Source organism: Lutra lutra, chromosome 8, assembly GCF_902655055.1.
Source record: "Lutra lutra chromosome 8, mLutLut1.2, whole genome shotgun sequence".
NCBI classification, from domain to species: Eukaryota; Metazoa; Chordata; class Mammalia; order Carnivora; family Mustelidae; genus Lutra; species Lutra lutra.
Window position 1 is genome coordinate 59,982,444 of NC_062285.1, and position 23,330 is coordinate 60,005,773.

The window sequence follows — 23,330 nt, forward strand, 5'->3', positions numbered from 1 at the left end:
TAACATCTACACTTTACAGTTTGTTGACTGCTAGGTAAAGAGGTGGTGCATCAAAGCATAATACAGAGGTATTTTACACTTTTTCCTTGTGATGTTTAAGGCAAGGTTCTGACATAAAGCACATTTACTAAATATTAATGCTCCACTATCATGCCATTAGGCCAAAGCCTTTTTTACTTCCCCTCACCCCCCCCCCCACACTGTCTTTTTTTTTTTTTTTTTTTTTTTTTAAGGATACAATCTTACAATGATTTCTTTCCCAAAGAAGAAGATGGAGAGCCTGGGCTGCCTCTCCCATATATCTGCCAGCTTTCCCCAAATATCTCTTTTAAATAAAGTCAGGTGTAGGTGCTTGGTTAAGTTCAATTTAACATTGTATGGCAGAAGCAATGTAAGTGTTCATTAAACCCCATTTCCTTTTCTAGTAGGCATAAGCATTTTACTTCCAAGCTATCCCTGCAGTTGGGTGACTGGTGACTAGACAATGTGACTACACACCTGAATTTGGACTAAGAGAATTGGGTAAAAATGATGCATTCCACTTCCAGGAGTGGCCCCTGATATCTCCAACAAGTCCACTACAGCTCTCCTCCCTTATCTGAGGAACATAGATTGGATGATTCCAAGGCAACCAGTGATGGCAACCAGAGCCATAAGATAGTAGCCATGTCCTATGATTGCAAGGAGCAGACAGCTTACCCACTGGCCCCAATTAATCCACTATACACAGACTTGTATGAAACAAAGCCTTTATGGTGTTAAACCACTGAGACACTGGTTTCATTAGCCTACCCTGCTTAGCATACCTTGTATTTATCAACAGTGGTAACATAAATGAAAAGAACCCCTAGACTTAGTTCCAGGACCTGAGATATAAATCCTGGCTGTACCCGCACATGTCTTATTATTAGTTCTAGAATATACTCTATTCCCTTTCCCAACCTTATGTCTAGCACATTCTCTTCTTTCTCATTATGGGGCTCTCTCCACTTTCCTCCGCCTCAAGACTTCTGTGAGGCATTCTCTGACTTCCCTCCCATACATATTTATTTCTTTGTTCCTAGCGCAGAGTATATTCCTCCATTTTAGCATCTCTTACATTTGATTGCAAATATTTGTTGACTTGTTTTTCCAAAGACAGTCCTTGAATCCACAGACAATTCCTTTGGGATCTCTGACTGCCAGCATTTAGTTACAGTGCCTGGCACATAGCAAAAAAATAAATTTTTATTAAAGGAATGATTGTCACCTATGACCTTAAGTGAGTCATTTACTTTTTAAATCTATACAATTTTACAAAATTGTTGTGATAATGAAATAATGAGATTTGTAGATTATAAACAGATTCTAATGGTGTCATGGTTTCTTCTGTTTTGTAGTCCCTGCTCATCTTTTTTTCAAATTCATCTTAATGCTTCGCTCGAGGTAGCTCTATCAATAGAAAAATAATGCAAGCCACATATATAATTTAATAATTTCAGTACCCATATTTAAAAAGTGAAAAGAAGTAGGTGAAATTAGTTTTAATAATGTATTTAACCCTATATATGCCAAATAGGCTTATTAGCTCTTTGACATTTTTGTTAATCAGTCTTCTAGACCCAGTGTTTGTGTTACAACACATCTCTGTTTGGACTAGCCACACGGCGAGCACTGAGCAGCCACATGTTGGCTAGTGGCTCCCGCAAACCGGACCACGGGGCTACAAGGCCTACTTCAGACACCGGGAGGTCAACCTGACTATCCCTCGAGCGGAACGGGTGGCTCGTCCTCAAGGCTCCTCAACCCCCCTATCCCTGCTATCTGGAAACGTAGCAGTCAGTCAAGCTCTTTGAGGAATTCCAGACTGTTGCCTGAGAATTCGTTCTCACAGCGACTGTCCGGCATATAACGAGCGGTTATTAAATGTCGGGGTAATTAATGATCCCGTGTGCAAAGAACCCCATGGGAGGCCGAGTGGCCGGGACGAAAACGTCAGTCAGGGAGCAGGAGTGGGCGCGAGCGGGCGGCCACCGTAGGCGGTACCTGGAGGCCTGGGCCCGCAGCGTCCCTCGGCAGGCGGGCGCCCAGCTCCGGGACTCAGCAGGCAGGGGCGCGGGGGGCGTGGGGGCCGCGGACCGCCCACGCCCCCTCCCCCACGCCGCCGCAGCTCCTGCCGCCGAGCCCCGGAAGCGGGCGGGGATTTCCTGTGCCCGCCCCGCCCGCGCCCGCCCGGCCGCCGTCTCCGCCCGTCGCTGGCTCCGCGGCCGCCGGCTCCGACCAAGCGGAGGGCGGAGGGGAGGGGCAGGCGGCGCCCAGGAGGGAGGCACGGGCCGCAGGCCAAGCGGACCGGGGTGAGTGGAGCCGGGCCACTGAGAGTCGCGGCTGGAGGGAGGGACGCCAGGCTGCCCGGGGCGGCGGGTGGGGGCCCAGTCACCCATGGGGCGGGAGGAGGATCGACGCGGCCTCCGGGTCGCAGCCTTAACCGGGGGTCGGCCCCACTGACATTCTGTGCCCGCCCCTCGGCCCGGCTTCCCGGTCCCCGGCGTCGCTGTCAGGCCCCGCGGCTTCCCGCCGCTGTCACTCGCGCACAGGTTACCCCGTGGCTCCTTTCTCTTGACTTGCTCTTGCCCCCGTTCACGGGAAACCTGTTTCCTGACCTCACTTCTCCTGCCCCGGCTCTGCCTCTCTCGGATTCTCTGAAATTTGACCCTCTCCAGGGGCACTGTGACAAGAAGAAGGGGAGCGGCAACCTTACTCCGGAGCGGGCGCCCGTCCCGCCCATGCCCCACCCGGGGCAGAGGGCAGGGTTCCCTGACGGAGCGCGACTCGCGCCCGTGCCCTTGGGCTGCTCTTTTTGCTACACCCTCCTTCCCTGTCCAACAGCGCCCGCTGCAAAAACTTCTTTCAGCAGGTGCCCTGACACTCCGATATGTGAGGAAAAGTGGGAAATGGAAGCCCTAGAACCCAGACTCCAGTAGGCCTGGAAACATCCTGGAGCTAGGAGAAACCTGGTTAGGGCTGACACCCTTAACTGTCCAGGTGCTGACTCTGAGAGAGTGAACATCTTAGGAAATGCAGTGTGAGTATAAGTATCCACTCCCTTGTTGCTGAGATTTTTGCCAGCCCTAACACAGGTTTTCTGTCAGTGGTCTGGAGAGGCTCACAGCTAGCCCAGTACACTCTGCAGAAACAGGCTTCCCATCAAGGGACTGTGCTGCTGGGGAGATGGAGAAATGAGTTTGAAACAGGTGTCCAGGTATTAGATGTAGGTAAACCCTGAGGGAGGATGTTCAAAGGGAGCTTGAGAAGCAAAAAAGATCTCCAGTGAAGAGAGGGAATTGGTGCCTTATATGTTAAAAATATGGCAAACACAGGGGCTGGAATTCAGAAGAGAGAGCTAAAATGAAAGTTTCCCTTTATTGCTTTATTGGGAATTTTCCTTTCTCATGAGAAGTCTCTAAAAAGGAAACCTCCTAAGCCGGGAATCAGTCCAGGATGCTCCCATGAGGCCCTGAGACTTCTTTGGACTTCTGAGATGAAAGGGTAATTTGTTCCCTTCCTGTGCATTGGTCTTAGGGTTGCCACCTACCTTTTCTGTCAAAGACAAATAGACAAGAAAATAAACAACTTGACATCTGTCATTACCTGTCCAGGTCTTCTAGGTTCTTGCAAATGTTACTGAATGAATATGAGTGAGCCAGGATAGTTAACCAAGGTTCTGACCTGTTTTGGGAAGCCTTTCACTGGCTCTGACTTCTTGAGTACTTTAATAATAATAATCTCTCTCTCTCTCTCTCTCTCTCTCTCTCACACACACACACACACACACACACACACACACACACACACACACACAACAATGTTGCCAAGCAGAAAGGACTCTGTGCAGTCTCATAGACTGTTTCTCTGCGAGAAGTCAGGGAAGCCCTTGTCACAACACATGAGACCTGTTCTGACTCCTAAGATTTTCAGAGAAAAGTCCACAACCTGGTCCTGTGCACTACAGGATTATTAAGAGTTTTTTTGTTTTTTTTGTTTTTTTTTTTTAAATCTAGAGGTGCCTGGGTGGCTCAGTTGGTTAAGTGTCTGCCTTAGGCTCAGGTCATGATCCCAGGGTCCTCGGTTAGAGCCCCTGCTTAGCTTCTCCCTCTGCCCCTCCTCCTGTTTATGCCCTCTCTCGCTCTCCCCACTCCTTCTCTTTCTCTAAAATAAATAAAATCTGTAAAAAAAATCTTTATCTCATCTAAATCTCTTCTCTTGCAATCAAGAGAATAGATCTATACAGAGCTATAAACCATTTCTCTTTCTTGGTAGCATCATTCATCAGCTTTTTTTCCCTAGACAGAAGAAAACTATTGTTTTTAACTTTTCCCCAATGGCCATATTTCCCATCCCTTTCTCCACTTTTGTTTCTTCTGATGAAACATATTCTGGCTTCTTCATTCCTTTCTTTAAAACTGAATGTATTTTTCTAATAAGACCTGAATAGTTCTTTCCTGTGTCTCAACTCACAGGATTGTTAATTCACACACTGAGATCATGTTAGCATCAACTATTTCTCCTTTATCCAGTCTGGTTCAAACCCTTTCTGTTCTCTTATTACTTTTCTCAGTTAGACATCAACTCCTCACTGACCAACAATTTAGGGTTTCTTTGGATTTTTATACCTGCTTTCTGAGTTATTGGTCTTTCTACCACTTTTCTTACCAGTTCTCATTTTCTGCATCAAAGTGATAGGTTATGTCTCTTTGTTGAGACTTAAGTGAGGTGTCATTTGGTTCAGTCTTATAAAGGAGGGGTGTACTCCTTACACACACACACACACACACACACACACATACACACACACACCTTTGACTGGGTTTTCTACGTTCAGTAATTATTTCATTTTGAACTAATTGATGAGAATGGGATTTGTGGCAGAAAATCTTGTATGTGATTATATCCATTTTTGTTGAGTGTAAGTCAGGGCACATCACATCCTACATGTGTCCAGATTGCTTAGTTTATTGTATATTCAGTGGTTGAAATTAAATGAATAGCTTTTCCAGGATTGTTCTTTTTTTTTTTTTTTTTCAAATGAAGTTCATCCAGCCATCAGAGATATTCTGTTTCTGCAATGAAGTCCCCAAAATAACTATTAGTAACTTTGCTGTTTAGCACCTGCTCACTTCTGAGTTCCCTTAGGAAGCTTGGCCCAGGCTTAGTTGATTGGAACACACCAAACTTTTAAAGTTCATCTGCCATCAAGCTCCTCTTATCCAGTTTTATCTTTTTATCCCTGAGGCTGTTCTCCATAACTCCCTTAGGAATATCACCCCTTTCCATTTTTAATGGGTGCAGCTGATAATGAATTTGTTCCAGGTCACAATTTGGGTTTGCAGCAAAAATGCTCTCAGAACAGACAGCAGTCCTGGGGACAGGATGGGAGTCAATGAATGTCCAGCTGGATGGAGCAGAGCCTCAGGTGGAAAGGGGAAGCCAAGAAGAGGGGCCATGGAGAATAGCACCAGGGTCACTGGAACACCTGTGCTGTGACCTTGAAGAGGAACCACAGTCCCTTCAGGAGAAGGGTGAGAGCCTGGAGGGTGTATGTGTGTTTGAGTACTGTAACCAGTACCAGGACTAGTCCATTATTCCTGGCTTCCTGAGCCCTGGTCGTAGGAATATAAGGAGCTCCTGGATACTGTAAACCATAAAAACTGGGCTTCTCCCATTTCTTGCATGATCACTCCCTTCACATGCTACAAATGCATGGTTAGTGGTATTGAATGTGGGAGACAAAGGAAGTGACAACAACTCCGATTACTGTTGAGAACACTCCCAGTAATGTGCACTTTACTAGGTGAAAATTTTATTCAAATAATATCAATTCAAATCACAGCTAGTCTAGTAGAGATGGCTGACATATAAGCTTTACTAAAAACCACCTAATACCCTCGCAGAACATTTTGAGTGAAGGTCTCTTCCATTATGTGTGTGCATTTGAGTTTTACCAATGGGCATAGATATAGGAAAATGTGACCCTTAAGCTCCTCTAACATGGGGCCCAGGCTTTCACTGGGAAAGGGTGGACGGTCCATTTCTAGTGGTTCCTCTTTCTTCTTTCCAGCTCAGTCAGCTCCCTGGGTTCCTGCCATTCCCCAGGAGGGGAGCACCGGAGATTGGGAGATGGCAGCTGCACTTCTTGCGGCAGGATCACAGGTGGGCTGCCTGCTTCCCTTGGCCTCTCCCAGGGTCTCATCACTGCTGCCTTTCTGTAGCCTCAGCATTATCCTATTGATTTGTTATCTCACATGTTTACTAATGGTATCTTTATCTTATAACTGAACAGATTCTTTCCCTTTCCGGGCGCTTATAATATCCTTGAAAAAATAAGTGGCATGACAAGAAGAGGGGAATTCCTAGAGGTTGTTTTTAATGGATGGCTGTCCCATCCCTAGAGGGATTTTAAGAACAATTTATTAATGTCCCTTAAGAAAAAAATCTGGAAAGATTAGGAAAAGAGGATCTGAAGGAAGCTTGGAAGAGCATAAATTAGGCAAGACTGGGTGGATAATGGAGCATTTATGGAAAAGAAGAGAAGATAGATGGGGCAGAGCCAGAGAGAGAAAATAGGTTTAGATTCAGCAGGCAATGGGAGACCCATGGAAAAAAATATAATAGTAGTAGTAGCTACACTCTCAAGAGTGCTTACATGCTTGCGGTTCTCTGAATGTTTTAGGTATATTAACCCATTCAACCCTGAGAGAAACCCAATTATGCCCATTTTACAGATGAGAAAATAGGGTAGGAAGAAAGATTGTGTAAGAACAGACTGCTAATATGGCAGAGCTATGAGTCATTTGGCTCAAGAATCTGGGCTCCTACCCACTACACATGCTGTCTCAAAAGGTAAGGGTGAGGCACGATGGGCAGAGGGCAACAAATAATGTTTTATCTATATCATTTTGTGATAATAGAAGAGGAAAGGTCAAGTGGTTGAAGGAGAGGCTAGTACTCAATTTCTGCAATTAAAAGAATAAGGCAAGTGAGAAAGACTGGGCAGATACCTGTAGTTAAACAGAGGGAGCAATGAGTTCATCGTACTTCCAACTTCCCATGGTCCTAGTGGGAAACTCATCAAGGGACATTATCTTCACTCACTCATTGACCATACTTTTGCCCCTCTGCTTATTTATCTTTCACCAAAACTATATGCCTTTTCCAGGGACCTCTGGGAAATTCTTTCTCTAGATGTTCTCATGCCCTCTCCTCTACTACTTCAGCCTTTTATACTAGGATCACATTTTCCTTAAGGAACACTTATTAACAGATGATGCTACATTTTGTTTCAGGGCCTGGTAACCATCAAGGATGTGTCATTGTGCTTCTCTCAGGAGGAATGGCGGAGCCTGGACCCTTCTCAGACAGACTTTTATGGAGAATATGTCATGCAAGAAAACTGTGGCATAGTGGTCTCTCTAAGTAAGCATGATCTCCCCTAGCCACTTTTTTTTTTTTTTTTTAAAGATTATACTCTGGGAGGATCGAACCATCTGTTCCAGAGCTATCAGATAGTTTCTACCTAGGGTTCTTGGCTGGAAATCTAAGCTTTCACCAGAGAAGGAGCATTAAGGCTAATCCAAAGAGAATGGAAATGAGGTGTCATTTCCTAAAAACAATAGCAAAATAATGCTGAATTGTGGAGAAGAGAACTTTAGGCTCTTCTTGGTTGGGAATTGGGAGGTTCTTACAAAGCAAAGAGAAGGGGGAGCCTGGGTAGCTCAGTGGGTTAAAGCCTCTGCTCAGGTCATGATCCCAGGGTCCTGGGATCGAGCCCCACATTGGGCTCTCTGCTCAGCAGGAAGCCTGCTTCCTCCTCTCTCTGACTGCCTTTCTGCCTACTTGTAATCTCTATCTGTCAAATAAATAAATAAAATCTTTAAAAAAAAAGCAGAGAGAAGGACATTTAAGTGATAGAACTGAGTCCTTGGAAACTCAGCAAGCCATCTAGGGTAAGATGGGAGTGGGGGTAGGAAGCTGTGGTAGGGCTAATTAAGTGAAGTTAAGGACAGTTGGACTGGAAGTATTTGAAATTTGAGTGGAAGGGAACAGACACACTAGAGAAGAGAATATGATTATTTAAAAGAAAGAAGAGGGATTTAACAGAAATGGGGACATGGGAAAGGCCTGTATCTGGCCCTCTTTTATCTTCAGTTCCAAGGAGTAATCTAGGAAACAGCTTTTTTTCAGAAAGAGAATTATAGTTGAACTCATTGACATCTCTGTTTTCCTTCTCCATGGGCAGGATTTCCAATTCCCAAACTGGACATGCTTTCTCAACTAGAAGGAGGGGAAGAACAATGGGTCCCTGACCCCCAGGACTTGGAGGAGAGGGACATCCTGAGGGTCACATACACAGGTAAGCATCTAGAATAGACTTTCAGCAGCTGCTTTCAGTCCTCTTGGAGTGTTAACATTATGTGCCCATCTAATCCCTTCTCTGCTCAGTGAGTTACAGGGTCCAAAAGTTTACAGATCTTTTTCTCCAAAGGCAAGAGAGTGTAGCATAAAGGTTTAGAAGGCAGGCTATAGAACCAAACTGTGGACTTGAATCCAGGACCACACCTGGGGACCTTGGAAGAGTAATTAACCCCTGTTTGGTTTCCTCATCAGTAAATCATTGTGAGACTTAAATATGTTAACAGAGTAGAACAGTACCAGGCACATAGTAAGCACTCAATAAATGTTAGTTGTTATTGTTGATGTTATTGTTCAACCTCCCACCATTGTGGCAATGCTTTCCAGAGTGTCTCTAGTATTGCTGACAGGTGATCACTCATCCAGTAAGGATTGCAGCACATTTCTTAACTCTCTCCATCTATGCTTAGGCAGGAAGATGGAAGGAATTATAATAAATAAATAACAACAATAGCATAGACCATTTACTAAGTGCTCACGATGTGCAGGTATTATGCTATCTATTTTATAACATCTGTCTTACAATTACTCCCATTTTACAGAAGAGGAAATGAAGGCTTACAGAAGCTAAGTGGGAAAGCTGAGGTTCAAAATTGGGAAATCTGCCTCCTAAGCCTAGGTTTTTAACTTCTATACCTCTTGTACTATCTTGTACGACATTAGAGTCTGTTCTCCCAGCCTTTGTGGGGTGAGGTTTAGGCCCTAACAGGAGTCAGACAACCTTACCTGTGACTTGGGTCCCGGAGTACTCTCTTGTGACTCCCCTCTTGGGGTTGGTATTTTCCCTTCTCCACAGGAGATGGAAGTGAGCATGAGGGCGATACCCCTGAACTAGAAGCAGAACCTCCCCGAATGTTATCTAGTGTGTCTGAAGATACTGTTCTCTGGAACCCAGAACAGGATGAGAGCTGGGATTCCATGCCCAGGAGCTCCAGAGGAATGCTCCTGGGCCCACCTTTTCTTCAGGAAGATAGCTTCTCAAACCTTCTATGTAGCACAGAGATGGATTCCCTTTTAAGACCGCACACATGCCCCCAGTGTGGGAAACAGTTTGTGTGGGGCTCCCACCTTGCCAGGCACCAGCAAACACACACTGGGGAGCGGCCCTACAGCTGCCTCAAGTGTGAAAAGAGCTTCGGGAGAAGACACCACCTGATCCGGCACCAGAAAACCCACCTACATGACAAGCCCAGCAGGTGCTCAGAGTGTGGCAAGAATTTCCGATGCAACTCCCATCTGGCCAGCCACCAGAGAGTGCATACGGAAGGCAAATCCTGCAAGGGTCAAGAGGTTGGAGAGAGCCCAGGGGCTAGGAAACGGCAGCGTGCCCCACCAGTGCCAAAGTGCCATGTGTGCACTGAGTGTGGGAAGAGCTTTGGCCGACGGCACCACCTGGTGAGACACTGGCTGACCCATACTGGGGAGAAGCCCTTCCAGTGCCCTCGCTGTGAAAAGAGCTTTGGCCGTAAACATCACCTGGACAGGCACCTGCTGACCCACCAGGGACAGAGTCCCCGGAGCAGCTGGGACAGAGGGACATCTGTCTTTTGAAATCTGTTTCTGCTGCAGCTATGGTCACATCTATCAGCAACTGGTGCTACCAGGAGTCTCTGCCAGAACGGCCCCTCTCCTGCACCCCAGTGGCCAGAATTTTGAACCCTGGCTCCATCCCTAGAAAGAGGAGGTTCTAACATTGGCCAGACATTTCTCACCAGTTCTGTGAGATATCACATAAAATGGAGTTCTTTGTGCAAAACTTTTAGGAAACAGTGCTTACTGCATGGGCTGATATTCAGCCCTAGCCCATTATCAAGGGTACCACTTGAGAATCAGCACTTTATTGCTATGGTCCATTCTAAGTGGTTGGAACCTATGCCATACCAGTTAAATATTTGAGTAACACCTTTGTGTACTGTAACTATTCTATCCTCTCTGTATATAGAGAGGAAGACCATATTAGTATATTGAAGGCTCTAAGAACTTACATGTACAGAGAATTGTTAAACACTTCTAATGCAGTGTTTCCTAAATGTGTTTGACCTCAGCGTCCTTTCTATCTCACATCCCACAGAACTGGTGACTCCACAAAACACACTGGTGAACACTGGGTTAGAGAGTAATGAGGAAACAGGAAAGATAGAGTGAGCCCCAGAGCCCCCCCCCTTTTTTTTATCCAAATGAAAGCTGAGGGGCAGACCTCATTCCTGTGTGGGTCCATCACACTTACCCTGATCATCCAAATATACATCCACACCTCTTACTAACCCCTACTGAAAAATAGAAATAAGAACCTTTTCATCCTCTTTTTCCAACTCCCTTCATCCTCCTCATACATATATCTAGCTAAGAGATCACACTACAATGCTAAGAGATGAATTTATAACCCCCAAGGAACCCAGGCCCACACAGAAGAAAAAAACTTTATCCCCTTGAACAGACCCCTCTCCTCTTGACTGTGTCTTTTTGTGTCTATGTGTATCTGTGTGCAGGGTCGTTGAAGAGAGCATGCAAAGTGTACAAGCTAGATTTTCTAGGGGCTGTTTTCTGGGGATGAGGGTAGTAGGGATTGTATGGGATTTTTGTTTTGTTTCAAGATAGGAAGTAAACTGAGCAATTAAGGGAGCCCTCGTGGAAAGGGTTAAGTGATGGGTTAAGTTGTGAGAGTTGAAGTGTAAAGCCTTCCCTGGTGTAAGTGAGATCAAGATAACTGTGGATATGTATGTCTAGATCCAAATCTCTGGGCCACAGGTTCTTTTTGCCTGGGAAGAGAGAGAAAGACATATCCTCAGAGAGGTGAGCTGTTTCTTGTCGGTTTCAAGTAAGATGCATATAGAAGCTTTGTGCTTAGTGGGTTTCTTTGTCTTGTTTTAGTGCTGAGAAATTAGGAAAGGAATCACAGTGCTTAGAGGCTGTTGTCCTCACTCTTATTTGACCTTGATTGCCTCATCAAGGAAGCAGTTTTTCTTGAGGATCTCATTCTCCCAGAAACAGAACTTTAGGGAAAATGGCTGTGGTTTAGCTTTTAAGCTGACAGTGGGGAGGGGTAGTTTTGGGTTTTCTTCCCAGCTCTGGGAAGGAATCCACACTAAGACTCTTAACTCCAGGAATTGTATAAGTATTCTAGTATCTGTTGGTTGATGAGTTGTCATTGTTTTGCTTTATTGATAATGTGTTAATACCAATCTTTTAAAAATTTTCTTATATATAAGAGCAGTTTGGGGTTAGGAAGAGAAAGGAGCAAAGCAGATGAAAGTGGGATAATTTCTCTTCAATGCTTAGATTCTGGTTTTTCCTTAACACACTTATTTCTCAACCACAATTGGTGGAATTAACCAGAGAGACAAGAGGAAGTAAGCTGCAACAATGTAATTTAGTGATTGTCCCATTTGCTTAGAAAAAACTGGGTGAATCACAGCTCCTCAGAATTCTGGACCCAAATGGAGCTGAAAATAGGGTCATTTTGTTGACTGGGCTTCTTAGAGAGGATATGACTCAAACAACCCAGCCCACACCTCCATTTTGCCACTCAGAGCAGCTTTCCTTCTTTGCCTGGAATGCACTTCTCTTGCTTACGTTCCTACATATAGAGCAAAATGGCCAGCCCTTTGTAAGGTCCTCAGAGACCGGAGCATTTTAGGATTAGTATTGGGAGATACCCCAGGCTGTAAGAGAGTATTGGATTCCAGTGGGAAAACCGGACTACACCATTTCTTTTACCCTCTCACTGTGCCTCATTCATTAATGCAGATCAGCTCTGTGTAAGCAATGGTTCAGAACCTGTTTTAGATCACAGACCCTTATGAGACTCTGATAAAAACCAGAAACTCACTTTTGAGAAAAACAGACATTAGCAACTCACTCTGTTTTATATATACACAGTTAGCAGGTTCAGAGCCCATCCATGGAATCAATAAACTGGGGTCATGGGGAGTTACCGTGACCCAATATGGTCATTTATATACTTGTGTCAAAAATTACAAGGCAAAGATCACTAAATATTTTAAGGACTAGATATGAGAGGCAGTAGGGTATAAAGACAGAGTCTAGTCTTTAATGACTAAAAGAGTATTGCTGACATTCTACTCTATGTTTTTTCTTAAAAAAAGATGACATGCTGACAAATGGAGCTCCTCACAAACCTTGTTTTAAAGACTTGTGGGAGGCGACTCTCCGTACTATCAGATCACACATCTTAATAACCAAATGTTAACCTCCAGCTGTTGATCTGTTTTAGTAATTGTAAGGATAGCAAGTGAAGCCCCCAAGTGTGAGTGCTGTCATAGCACCCAAATGAAAGGCATGATGAGTCTAAGAGCTTTCTGCAGAAAGGGCATCCCTTTAGGTTATTTCTGGTATACCACTGTCTTCTCTACCTCGGTCCAACACCTCTTCCCTTGGATGAAAAATAAAATAAGCAGCAGCCATCAGATGGGTGAATAGATTTGAATGATTTTTCCCACAGGGAATCAGCTTCAAACTCCCATCTTTCTCCTAACTGGCTTTGCCACATGTCTACCCTACCCCCTTTAAATAAAAAAAATGTCTCTGTGTTCTCTCTGGGCAAATATAAAATGGAGAAATCCATCTTCAGGAACCTGTTATCTTTTCCTTCTGTGGTGCCTCTACTCTGTTCAGGGCCCAAATATCCTCCTCTTTGCACCCCATCAAAGTATATCTGCAGAGAATCCCTTCAAAGCGTTAGCTTTTCCGAGTTATTTACATTTTAAGCCTTAACACAGATGTAGAAGTGGAAGGCAAAAGGTTTCCCTTGTCAAAGTGACGTTATACCTTCGGGGAGCTAAAGGGGTGATAATTTGTGACAAAAATCCTTTCCTTTCCTGCACTCCTACACTTAAACCACTGTTTCCTCATTTCCATCAAGGGCAAGGTGAGCCCTGACTCAGAACCAGAGGTGCCAGAGGAATGTTTTTTCCATCTCTGTTCAGATGAGTGGTGGATGGGGATGAGTGGGGCTGGGCAGTAACAGAAAGGTGAAATCTATTCCTTTAGACCCCATAGAAATCCTGAGCTGGCAAAATTTCCTTCTGTTCCCTGGAGCGTTATATGAGGTCTTGGGTCTCAAAATATGGTCTCTGTACCCGCAGCATCTACATAACCTGGGAACTTGCTTTAGAAATGCAAACTCTCAGGCTCCATCCAGACAAGCTGAATCAGAAACTTTGGGAGTGGAGCCCAGCAATCAGTCTTCACTTGCCTTCCAGAATATCTGATATATGCTAAAGTTTGAGAATCACTGGCCAGGAGATTCAAATTCCACTTCAATCAGTGGTATCTTACCTTCTTCAAATGGAGAGAGAGGGGAATCTTTATGCCTTGTGGTCAGATTTATTTTCTGCAACCCTTCAACACTAGTTTCTCCTCAGTTCTGGTTCCATTGAGTCCCCACCCTCAAATCAGTAAAAGGAGTGGGTTAGTCAACAATTTTAGAGACTGTGTTGGAGCCATGCCAAACTTTTGTAACTGATTGGGGCTAGAGCTTCGACAATGGACACTAAGGATTCATGGGTCCAGAAATCTGAAAAGACAAAAAGGAGCAGATATCTCAAAGAAGGGAAAAACCATTGTAAAACTGAAAAACCAACATCCAAGGAAATGGTCCTCCTTTGCTAGTTAACCTCGTCCTTCTCCTGGCCTAGTAAGTTGGCCTGGAGGCATGCAAGGTGAACGTTTAACTCAGGATAAGAGAGTAAGGCCAACTTTCCTAAGCCCTTAAGGAACCAAGTTTTCCAGCCTCAGGATTGCTTTGGAGATCAATGAGGTACCATGCAAGGGATTCCAAACCATGATTTGGCCTACCCTATGGGCAAGGGCAATGGAAGTATTGGAGAGCCACACAAGAAAGAACGAGGTTCATTTAGTAATATGTGACACAAGCGAGATTTGAACCCAGACTCTGTGCACCAGGTAGAGTTGTAATCATTTAAGCCATGGCACCTATGTCAAAAATGCATTTCCTCCTTTGAAGATTCTGTCCATTCAGGCTGCAGGAGGGGACCTGTCTTGCAGACCCTGGTTGCTTTACCTCTTCTAGCTCCTCTCCTAACCAAACCCATGAGGACAGACTGAACTGACTCTTACCAACCCACCACCCCTGTGGGGCTCTCCCAAGATCAAAAGGTTGGAGTTTGGGAGAGGTCATCAGCCCCTCTCCTCCAGATAGAGAAACTTGGCTATAGTTTTCTTCAGCTACAGGCCTCAGGGGTCTCTCTCTCTTGCATTTCCAGTCACTGCCTCCATTTTCCCAATAAATGGAGCTCCTTCTCCACTCTTTGCTCCCACTTCTCTTTTTCTGTTGGTTTGGTTTGGGTTGGGTTTTTTTATTTTGTTTTGTTTTGCCTGGGGAATGCCTCACCTTCCCAAGGTTATTGTTCTTCTACTCACTATCCTTCTCTATCACAGTTAACTCTCTTCAAGCTTCTAGCCAATTCCATTCTACTAAGCCCCCTGTCCCTCCTACAAAGCAGGGTTAATGATTCATACTTCCCACTTTCTTCCCTCAAATTCTTGGCTTGGCTCTAGCAGCTCAGCTGCCATCTCACCACTCTGCATCTCTTCCTCTCTCTCTCTCTCTCTCTTCCTCATGCACCCTAACCTGGCCAATGGGTTGTCTATACTGCCAAGTCTAGGCCCTGCACTCCATTCCTGCAGGCTCTTTTTCTCTTGATGTAGCTTCCAAAGTGGATTTCTACTTTTTGCTACTTTTACTCAGTCCCTTCCTGTCTCTTGTGGTTTCTGAGAATCAGTCTCAATTCTATAAACCATTTTGGGCCATCTCACTACATGCCAGGCACTGGCTCTTCCAAGCCTGGGAGATCAAGTGTGACCACAGTCCCTGTACTCAGCATGTTCCTCAGCCGAGCCCTTCCCTGGCACCACTTTCCTGCCATGCCTCACAATACTGTCACCATGGCACCCTCATACAGGAAGCTTTGGAGGTGTATGCCCATTTGCTCTCCAGCCCAACTACTCTGTGCCTGCCAAATTTCTAGTTGTTGTCTGACTTGGTTCCCTCTGATGGACTGTGAATTTCCCATGGGTTACCCCATTGGGGACTTTTGTCTGCACCCTTAGGGTCTCTAATATGTTCCTATGGTCCCTGTCAGTTGAATAAACATCGTATTGGCTGTATCACCGATTTCCTCTCTCAGTCTTCTCCTCTCCTTTTCCCTCCATTCTCAGCTTTTCTCTGGTAATCAAAAAGCTGCAACAGAATGGGAGACACCAGACAGCTCTGGGGGTATTTACACAGTCAAGCATGAGCACTTTCACTGCCCCTCCCAAAAACATAAACTTTGAGATGCCACAAATTAGGCCTCCCCATTTCCTTCTTGGTGTCCTAACTTCCAGATGTCCCTTCTCAGTTAGCTGGTCTTAACCCAGTCTGAAGAAGGGAGAAGGAGAGTGCTGAACAGGACTAGGCTCAGGTAAGGCATGTAAGGGCCTAGGGAGCAAATTTAAGGAGGCCCTCCATCTCAGGGTCATTCGAGTGCTGACCCTGCTCTTGGGAGCCCCTTAAAGTGGTAAGTGGAGTCTAGAGACTGAGGTGATGGCAGTGACTGTGTCTTGACACCCCCTAGGCAAATTTACAATAATTGGAGATGTGGGGGGAGCCAGAGGAGGCATGCACAGTTGGGGTTAGGCAGGAGCTGGGTCCACCAGACATACCTTTGTGAGTAGAGGAAGGGCAAATAACAGAGGATATGAAGAGAATAAGGTAAGAGAAAAAAAATAGTGTGGGAGAAAACATGGGAAGCTGGCATGGAAACTGCCAGCTTCTGATCCACTGACACAGCCTTCCACCTGTGGAGCTTCCTGGGGTGTGGGGAAGTGGGGAAGGAACCCCTCCTCGGGCCTTGAGTGCAACCCAAAGGCTTTGCTCTTCCTCTGTGGGAGGTGCCTTCATGGAGTTTCAAGCCTGCTGGTTAGGGGATGAGCCGCCTCTACAGCTCCCTGAGCACCAGCCAGGCTGTTCTGGCACCTACCTCGGTGCTTCATATTTCCCTTTGTTCTTGTGTTCACTCCTACTTCCCCCAGTCACCTCAAGTAATACTCTTGACAAGTCTGGTCTTTACCCTAATCAAAAAGGGGAAGGAGTAACAGTGGTGATTGTTCACTGAGGCCCTTGTTCTTTTTTTTTTTCTTTAAATTCAATTAACATATAGTATATTATTAATTTCAGAGGTAGAGTTGTTACTCATCAGTTGTATACAACACCCAGTGCTCATTACATCACATACCCTCCTTAATGTCCATCACTCAGTTACCTCATCCTCTCACCCCATTCCCCCTCCAGCAACAGTTTGTTTCCTATGATTAAGAGTCTCTTACGGTTTATCTCCCTCTCTGATTTCATCTTGTTTTATGTTTTCCTCTCTTCCCCTATGATCCTCTGTTTGTTTCTTAAATTCCACATATGAGATCACAGTGTAATTGTCTTTATCGGATTGACTTATTTCGCTCAGCATAATACCCTCTAGTTCTATTCATGTCGTTGCAAATGGCAAGATTTTGGGGGTTTAATGGCTGCATAATATTCCATTGTTATATATATACCACATCTTCTTTATCACAGTCATCTGTGAATGGACATCTAGGCTCTTTTCATAGTTTAGCTATTGTGGACATTGCTGCTATAAACATTGGGGTGCACGTGCCCCTTCAGATCACTACATTTGTATCTTTGGAGTAAATACCCAGTAGTACAATTGCTGGGTCATAGGGTAGCTCTATTTTCAATTTTTTGAAAAACCTCCATACTGTTTTCCATAGTGCCTGCTCCAGCTTTCATTCCCACCACCCCTGTTCTCTCTGCCATCTCCAGTGGTGTCTGTTGAAATCCTGACTTTCTCTTCTTGCTCCCTTCTATCAGTTCCTTTCCCAGCCCATCCAATGCTTCATGCTGACACCCCCTCAATCTTCAGTTCCTCTCTTCCAAATCCTTTGGCTTTTTCTCTTTTTAAAGCCCCCCATCTGCCATGGTACCCCTATATTTATTTCCCAGAATAATTTCCTGTCCTTGCCAGGCATTTAGGTTGTGGCTAGATGATCTCCAGCCCAACCTCATAGCCTTGGTCATCACAGAGCTCCCCAGAGGACGGGGGACAGAAGAGAGCTACTATTGCTTTGAGACCACTGACAAATGGAGATGTTTGCATGCTCTGAAAATATACCCCAAATGTGTTTGAGAATACCCTCCCCCACAAGAAACCTCAGACTTTTAAAACACTCAATGTAGAAATGAATTCTAACTTCTGACCTTTACCTACATTGAAAGATGTCTCAGAGAGTCACTGAATGGATGGTGAGGCCCTCTTCAGCATGAATAACTGTAGACAAGAGAGCACTGGAATTCACAGTTAAAAGCCAACTTCTAAAGTGCACATTTTCCAAACATTAGCTTTTTCACTTAAGATCTAAGAGACTGAGGTGAAAATGAACTTAATGTATGCAAAAGTACAAACCATCTATTAATGAAAAAGCTATACCTGAAATTGCATGGAGAATTTTTTACCTTATTTTTGAACAAGTTACAATGTACATAATTCTGAAAACAAATACAAAAAAAAAAGATAGAAAAAAAGTCTCATTTCTATGTATCCTTTATAATTCCCATCATCTTCCCCTCCCAGTAGAGAACCAGTTAGTTTTTTTTTATCTTTGCAGAATTTTATACAATTATACAGAGGTATATTTTCCTTCATTTCACACAAAAGATAGTATGGTATACTTAATGTCCTGAATTGTTTTTTCACTTACTGTATCTTTGGGTGTTTGTTATAATAATACAAAGAGAATCTCCTCCTTTTTACAACTGCCTGCAGTTTCACTGTATGGAACTTTCAGTTTAACCAGTCCCCTAGTAACATTTAGATTTCCTTTTCTGTTACTGCAGTGCTGCCCTGAATACCTTGGACATAAGTCTTTTCACAAATGCATTTACATCTAAAAGATAAAGTGGTTCTGCTGGGTCAAATGACATTTGCATTTGTAATTTTGAAAGACAGATTCCTTCCATTTACACTCAACCTAGCATTGTGTGTGAGTGCTGGATCTCCCTCCCACAGTCTCACCAATGGAGTGGGTTCTCAAAACCTTTGAATTGATTTAAAAAATATTATCTGTTTTTAATATGCACCTCCCTTATGAGTAAAATTGTACCTTTTTCATATTTTTAAGGGCCATTTGTATTTCTGTTAACTTTTATCAACAACCATTGAATATCTGATGCTAAAGGATATCTAAATTTTGTTACAACTCTAAAGTCCAACAATTTTCTGATCATCATCACATGAAGCAGCTGAGATAAAAGGAAAGCAAAGAATTGAGGTCAGGAATGTTCCATTTGCTCTGACTAAAGTTAAATGCCCAAACACGCCACTAGAATATGAGCAGTGAAAAGTGGGGATTATGCTTTATCCATCTTCATTCAGCAAAGTGCCCAGAATTTTGCAGCCATTTAGTCATTAGGGAATACTTGGGATGAGATTAACTGTTCTTGGCGCTTCCTTTCACAGAAGTACCCAGCTAGCATTATGATCTAGATAATGCGGATAGCTTGCCAACAAGGTTAAGTCTTTTCTTGTATTTCACTGGAGTACAGCCACCCTAAATTTAACCAATGAAAAATAATCTAAAATGACCAATTAGCTGTATACGGTCAGGGTCTGACACTTAACAAATCTGCCAGATTTACTGACTGACTGAACGGAAGTTTGCTTAAATGAAGAAATCATCACAATACAAATAGAACTGTGATGATTCTTAGGAAATCTAGAAAAAAAATTTCCAGTGTCCTTCTCATCCCATCTTAGGAGAAAAGGTTTCTAGTTTTAGGCCATCTGATCCTTTAGGTAAAAAGCTCCCAGGACCATAAAGGAGCAATACATCTGGATATCATAAAAACATCTGATTAACTTTGTTCTAATTGTGCTCAGTAGCCAATATTTCCCACTACCTTTTTTCAGATGGCTCCCTATTCTCTTATTCTATTTGATTCATTCTGCTACTCACAGACAATTTTTTTTTTTTTTTTAAAGATTTTATTTATTTATTTGACAGACAGAGATCACAAGTAGGCAGAGAGGCAGGCAGAGAGAGAGAGGAAGGGAAGCAGGCTCCCTGCTGAGCAGAGAGCCCGATGCGGGGCTCGATCCCAGGACCCTGGGATCATGACCTGAGCCGAAGGCAGCGGCTTTAACCCACTGAGCCACCCAGGCGCCCCACTCACAGACAATTTAAGTGCACAGTGTCCCTAATTACAGCAGGGGGAAGTTTCAAAGTTCAGATCCTCTATAGATGAGATGCATGGCAAGCATTTTGCTAGTAGCTCTGCATAGGTTTAAAGCAGTGACTCCATTTAAGGGTGTGAGAGGGCGAATATTAGTATCATTTAGCTTTTTTCCCCTCCCTCCCTCCCTTCCTCCCTTCCTTCCTTCCGTTTTTGTGTGTGTGTAAATGTTCCCCCTTGTAGAAGATATCAGACTCCTGGGAAAAGTTTGGTCAGATACACTGAAAAAGCTCCCCAGGTTGTTCCAACACATTCCCACCTCCCACTATCACTCTCTTTATAAGAATGAAAAGCACCTTCCCAGTGCTTTCCTTTGCCCTACTCCTTTGGCCTCAGCTAGAAACAGCAAGTCATTTCCCTGAACCAGCAACTCTGACGTTTTTACTTCCCTAGGAACCATTTCTGTGTCCTGTCATGACCTTTAGTGTGAGAACTATTCCCGTGCTGTTCTTAATCTCTGCATTCAGAATTAAAAGAAATCATGTATTTGCTTTATATTTGATATATGGTGCTCAATACATGTTGTTTTTTAAGAAAGCAAAAGACCTAGCTATTCATTAGTTAGCCTTCATGTCTCCTCATATTTTTGATATGCATTCCATAAATCTTAATAATTTCCTCTGTAGGAGTTAGTATTTTTCCCAGTTGAAAATTCCCTCACTGCATTTGTCAAACAAAAGCCCATGTCATGATATTTTAAGTCCTTATTTTACTAACACTTAAAATCACCTAAAACCATCCTAACCTTATTCCAACATTTTTTACAGAGAAGGAGATCAAGACTATAAACAGTTAAGAAACAACTCAGCCAACATCAGAGTGGCAGAACTTTGACTAGAATCCTGATCTCATTAAGCACTGATCCAGTATAGTTTTCTGCTATAGCACATTATCACACCATCACAAACTATTTATACTCTTAGTTAACTCTCAGTAATGAGCACCTACCTTGTGCCAAGCCCTGTGCTAGATGTTTTCACACATTCATTTAACTTACGGTTGTCATAATAAGAAAGTTTTAGTTAAAATAATATTATCAAGTCAGGCAAAAACTACGAATCCATTACAATCAATTTTGGGAAAAGAGCCTTTTTCCTAAAAGGAATTTCAGTTCAGAGGGACTACTCAGCTTAAAGTTGTCTATTCTTCTCTTCCCCCAATGATGGCCCAACTTCTCTCTTTACATGCCCTTCTCCCCGAAACTCAATTTGGATTTGATTAGGTGTCTAACATTAATTCAACACTTAACATCTAATGCCCCCTCCCCAAGTTGCTGCTTTTCTTCTACCTGTTTTTTTTTTTTTTTTTTTTTTTTCCTTCTGAAAGGCATTGTCCTGGGGCCTGAAGCAGGAACAGAATCGCCACATCTTTCTGTCTCTTCACCCTATATGCCTGTTATAGGTCTCCCCTCAACACCCACCCTTTCCCCTCCAGATGCAGCAAAGAGGAAACAGACACAATGTAGTGGAAAGGTCTTGTATATAGTTTTGTCCACTTCAGTTTGTGAGAGCTGCTCTCATTAGAGCCTGGGGGAAAAGGCATCTGTGCCTGGAGGAAGGGAAATTGCTCCCACACTAGGAATACCCCGCTGCATTCCGAAGACTTTCAGATTTAGTGGAAGTCTTTGTGCGAGGAGCCCTTAGGTCATGACTCTTCCCCTGACTGCTAGAATTTTGGTCAGTTTTAACCAAGGCTGTCTTCTGGATGGTGCGTTTTGCCAGCTTCACCGGGTCCTGTTGTTTCTCTTCCCTGGGCTTCGGGCCTGACCTCTTCTTCTCCTCTCGCGTTCTAGGCCTGATGTCTTCCTTCATGGCCCGTCCTCTCCCCTCATCCATCGCCTTGGCCCTCACTTCCTCCCTGGCTCTGGAACGCACCGACTCCTTGGCTCTTGGCCTTATCTTCCTCACCCTTGTGTTTGCCTTCGTGCTTCGTCTCCATACTTCCCTGGCCTTCTTGGCTGCCCTGCGATGCGTGCAGCGCCTCCGTGGGCTCCGCGGCCCAGGAAGGGTCCTCCTTGAAGAGCGCACACTCTCCGCCAACCTCGAGCGTCCTGGCTTTCTCTTGGGCTTCGGAACCTTCCAGATCCTGAAGTAGCCAGAGGCATCGCTGCCACTGACCCGGAGAAGCGTTCCCTTAACATCAGACCTGGGTGCTTCACCCAAGTGGCGACAGCACTTCCTGCGCACTTCGTAGCCAGCGTTTCCAAGCTCCTTCTTGAGAGTGGCAAGAGTCAGCCCTTTGTGCGCGGTGATGGCTCTGAGCAAAAGCTGGGACACTTTGAGCACCGAGCGCGGGGCCCGCCTCAGCGGCGCCATGAGGGCTTTTTCCGTGGCCGGCTGGGTTTTAACTTCAGTGCTTTTGGATTCACCAATGGGCCCAGCCACCTCAGCCATGGCCCCGCTCCCGCTCCTGCGGGGCCAGTGCTTTGGGCCATCCCCACCAGGGCGCGAGCTTAAGCTGAGGCTGGCTGGACCACGTCACAATGGCAGGCCCAGCCTAGTCTTTCAGGTCCTTGTTGGGGAGTTGCCAGATCCCACCCAGGTAGGTGGTCCAATCAGACTCCACTTCCTTATTGGTCTGAACCAATCCAGATCTTGGCACCTGTGCACCCCTAAAAATCACCTTTATAATCTCCAGGGTTTGTTCCTGGCCCTTCTAATGCTCTCATTTCTCATTGACCTTGATGTCAACCACTTTCTGACGTTCACTATTTTTCCGTGGTCCTAAACACCATCTACCCACATTTCCCTAAGGTCAAAGAAGCTGCTCTCAACTATCTAAAACAGGTAATACAATGCCTTTAAAAAGTAAGTGTGATAGTCCATCAAACAAAACCTGACCGAGAAACTCCTACCTTTATGCCCTACCAGTTAGAGATTACAGTCAGGACTCCCTGACTCTCCACACGGTGGGTTCTGTGCAAGAATACGAAGGAAAGAAGGAACCACTGTGGTCCCTCTACCCTAAACAATGATTCCCACACCTGGGAAATTCTGATGCCTCATTCAGTTGGATTGAAACGACCCAGTTTCCAAATAGACCAAGAACTCTGGTCTAATCATTATTCTTTCACCAGACTTTGCTTTTCTGCCTCTTGTCCCTCTTCTTGGACTGCTCATCTCCTTTCTCTGTCCAGGTATATTCTGCTCATCTTTCAAAGTCCTGCTAAATCCTTCCCTCACTGAAGCCCCCTCACTCTTTCAAATGATTTCTCTCCTTAACTACCACATTAAACTTTTGCAATCCTATACCGCATTTTCTTTATTTTAAATTAATTTGGTACTAGAGAGTATAATGCAGCACAATAGTTTTAAAGAGAAAACAGCCTGGACTTTGAGCTGGAAGACAGGGACACATACTCCAGGTTTTTAACAGCCATATGGCATTGATAAATCCCTCCATATCTTTGGATCTGACTTCTTTATCTTAAAAAAAAAAAAGTCTAATAATCCCTTCCACCCAACATCACAGAATTATTGGAGAGGTTCAGAAGAGGTGATGGTAGATGACAAAGAACTACCCAAATATAAGATTTAAAATTAATTTTACTCTGAATGTTTATGCCCTTCCAACTAAA

General features: G+C 44.3%; 2 protein-coding genes across 4 annotated transcripts; one reads left to right on the forward strand and one right to left on the reverse strand.

Moving 5' to 3' along the window:
* Window positions 1-2,059: 2,059 nt before the first annotated feature.
* ZNF641 (zinc finger protein 641) lies at window positions 2,060-12,532 on the forward strand. 3 transcript variants are annotated; one of them, XM_047741099.1, is made up of 7 exons: window positions 2,218-2,333; window positions 2,894-3,061; window positions 5,347-5,555; window positions 6,095-6,186; window positions 7,320-7,449; window positions 8,273-8,386; window positions 9,242-12,532. In XM_047741099.1, the coding sequence occupies exons 3-7, from the start codon at window positions 5,372-5,374 to the stop codon at window positions 9,994-9,996; spliced, it is 1,275 nt and encodes a 424-aa protein (XP_047597055.1). In that variant the 5' UTR covers window positions 2,218-2,333; window positions 2,894-3,061; window positions 5,347-5,371; the 3' UTR covers window positions 9,997-12,532. The 3 variants fall into 3 exon arrangements, with proteins under 3 accessions (XP_047597057.1, XP_047597055.1, XP_047597056.1); XM_047741101.1 differs by lacking the exon at window positions 2,894-3,061 and having other exon boundaries at window positions 2,060-2,333; XM_047741100.1 differs by lacking the exon at window positions 2,218-2,333 and having other exon boundaries at window positions 2,891-3,061.
* Window positions 12,533-20,947: 8,415 nt separating this feature from the next.
* LOC125106680 (testis-specific H1 histone) lies at window positions 20,948-22,625 on the reverse strand. Its single transcript, XM_047741102.1, has one exon. The coding sequence runs from the start codon at window positions 22,144-22,146 to the stop codon at window positions 21,328-21,330; it is 819 nt and encodes a 272-aa protein (XP_047597058.1). The 5' UTR covers window positions 22,147-22,625; the 3' UTR covers window positions 20,948-21,327.
* Window positions 22,626-23,330: the final 705 nt, after the last annotated feature.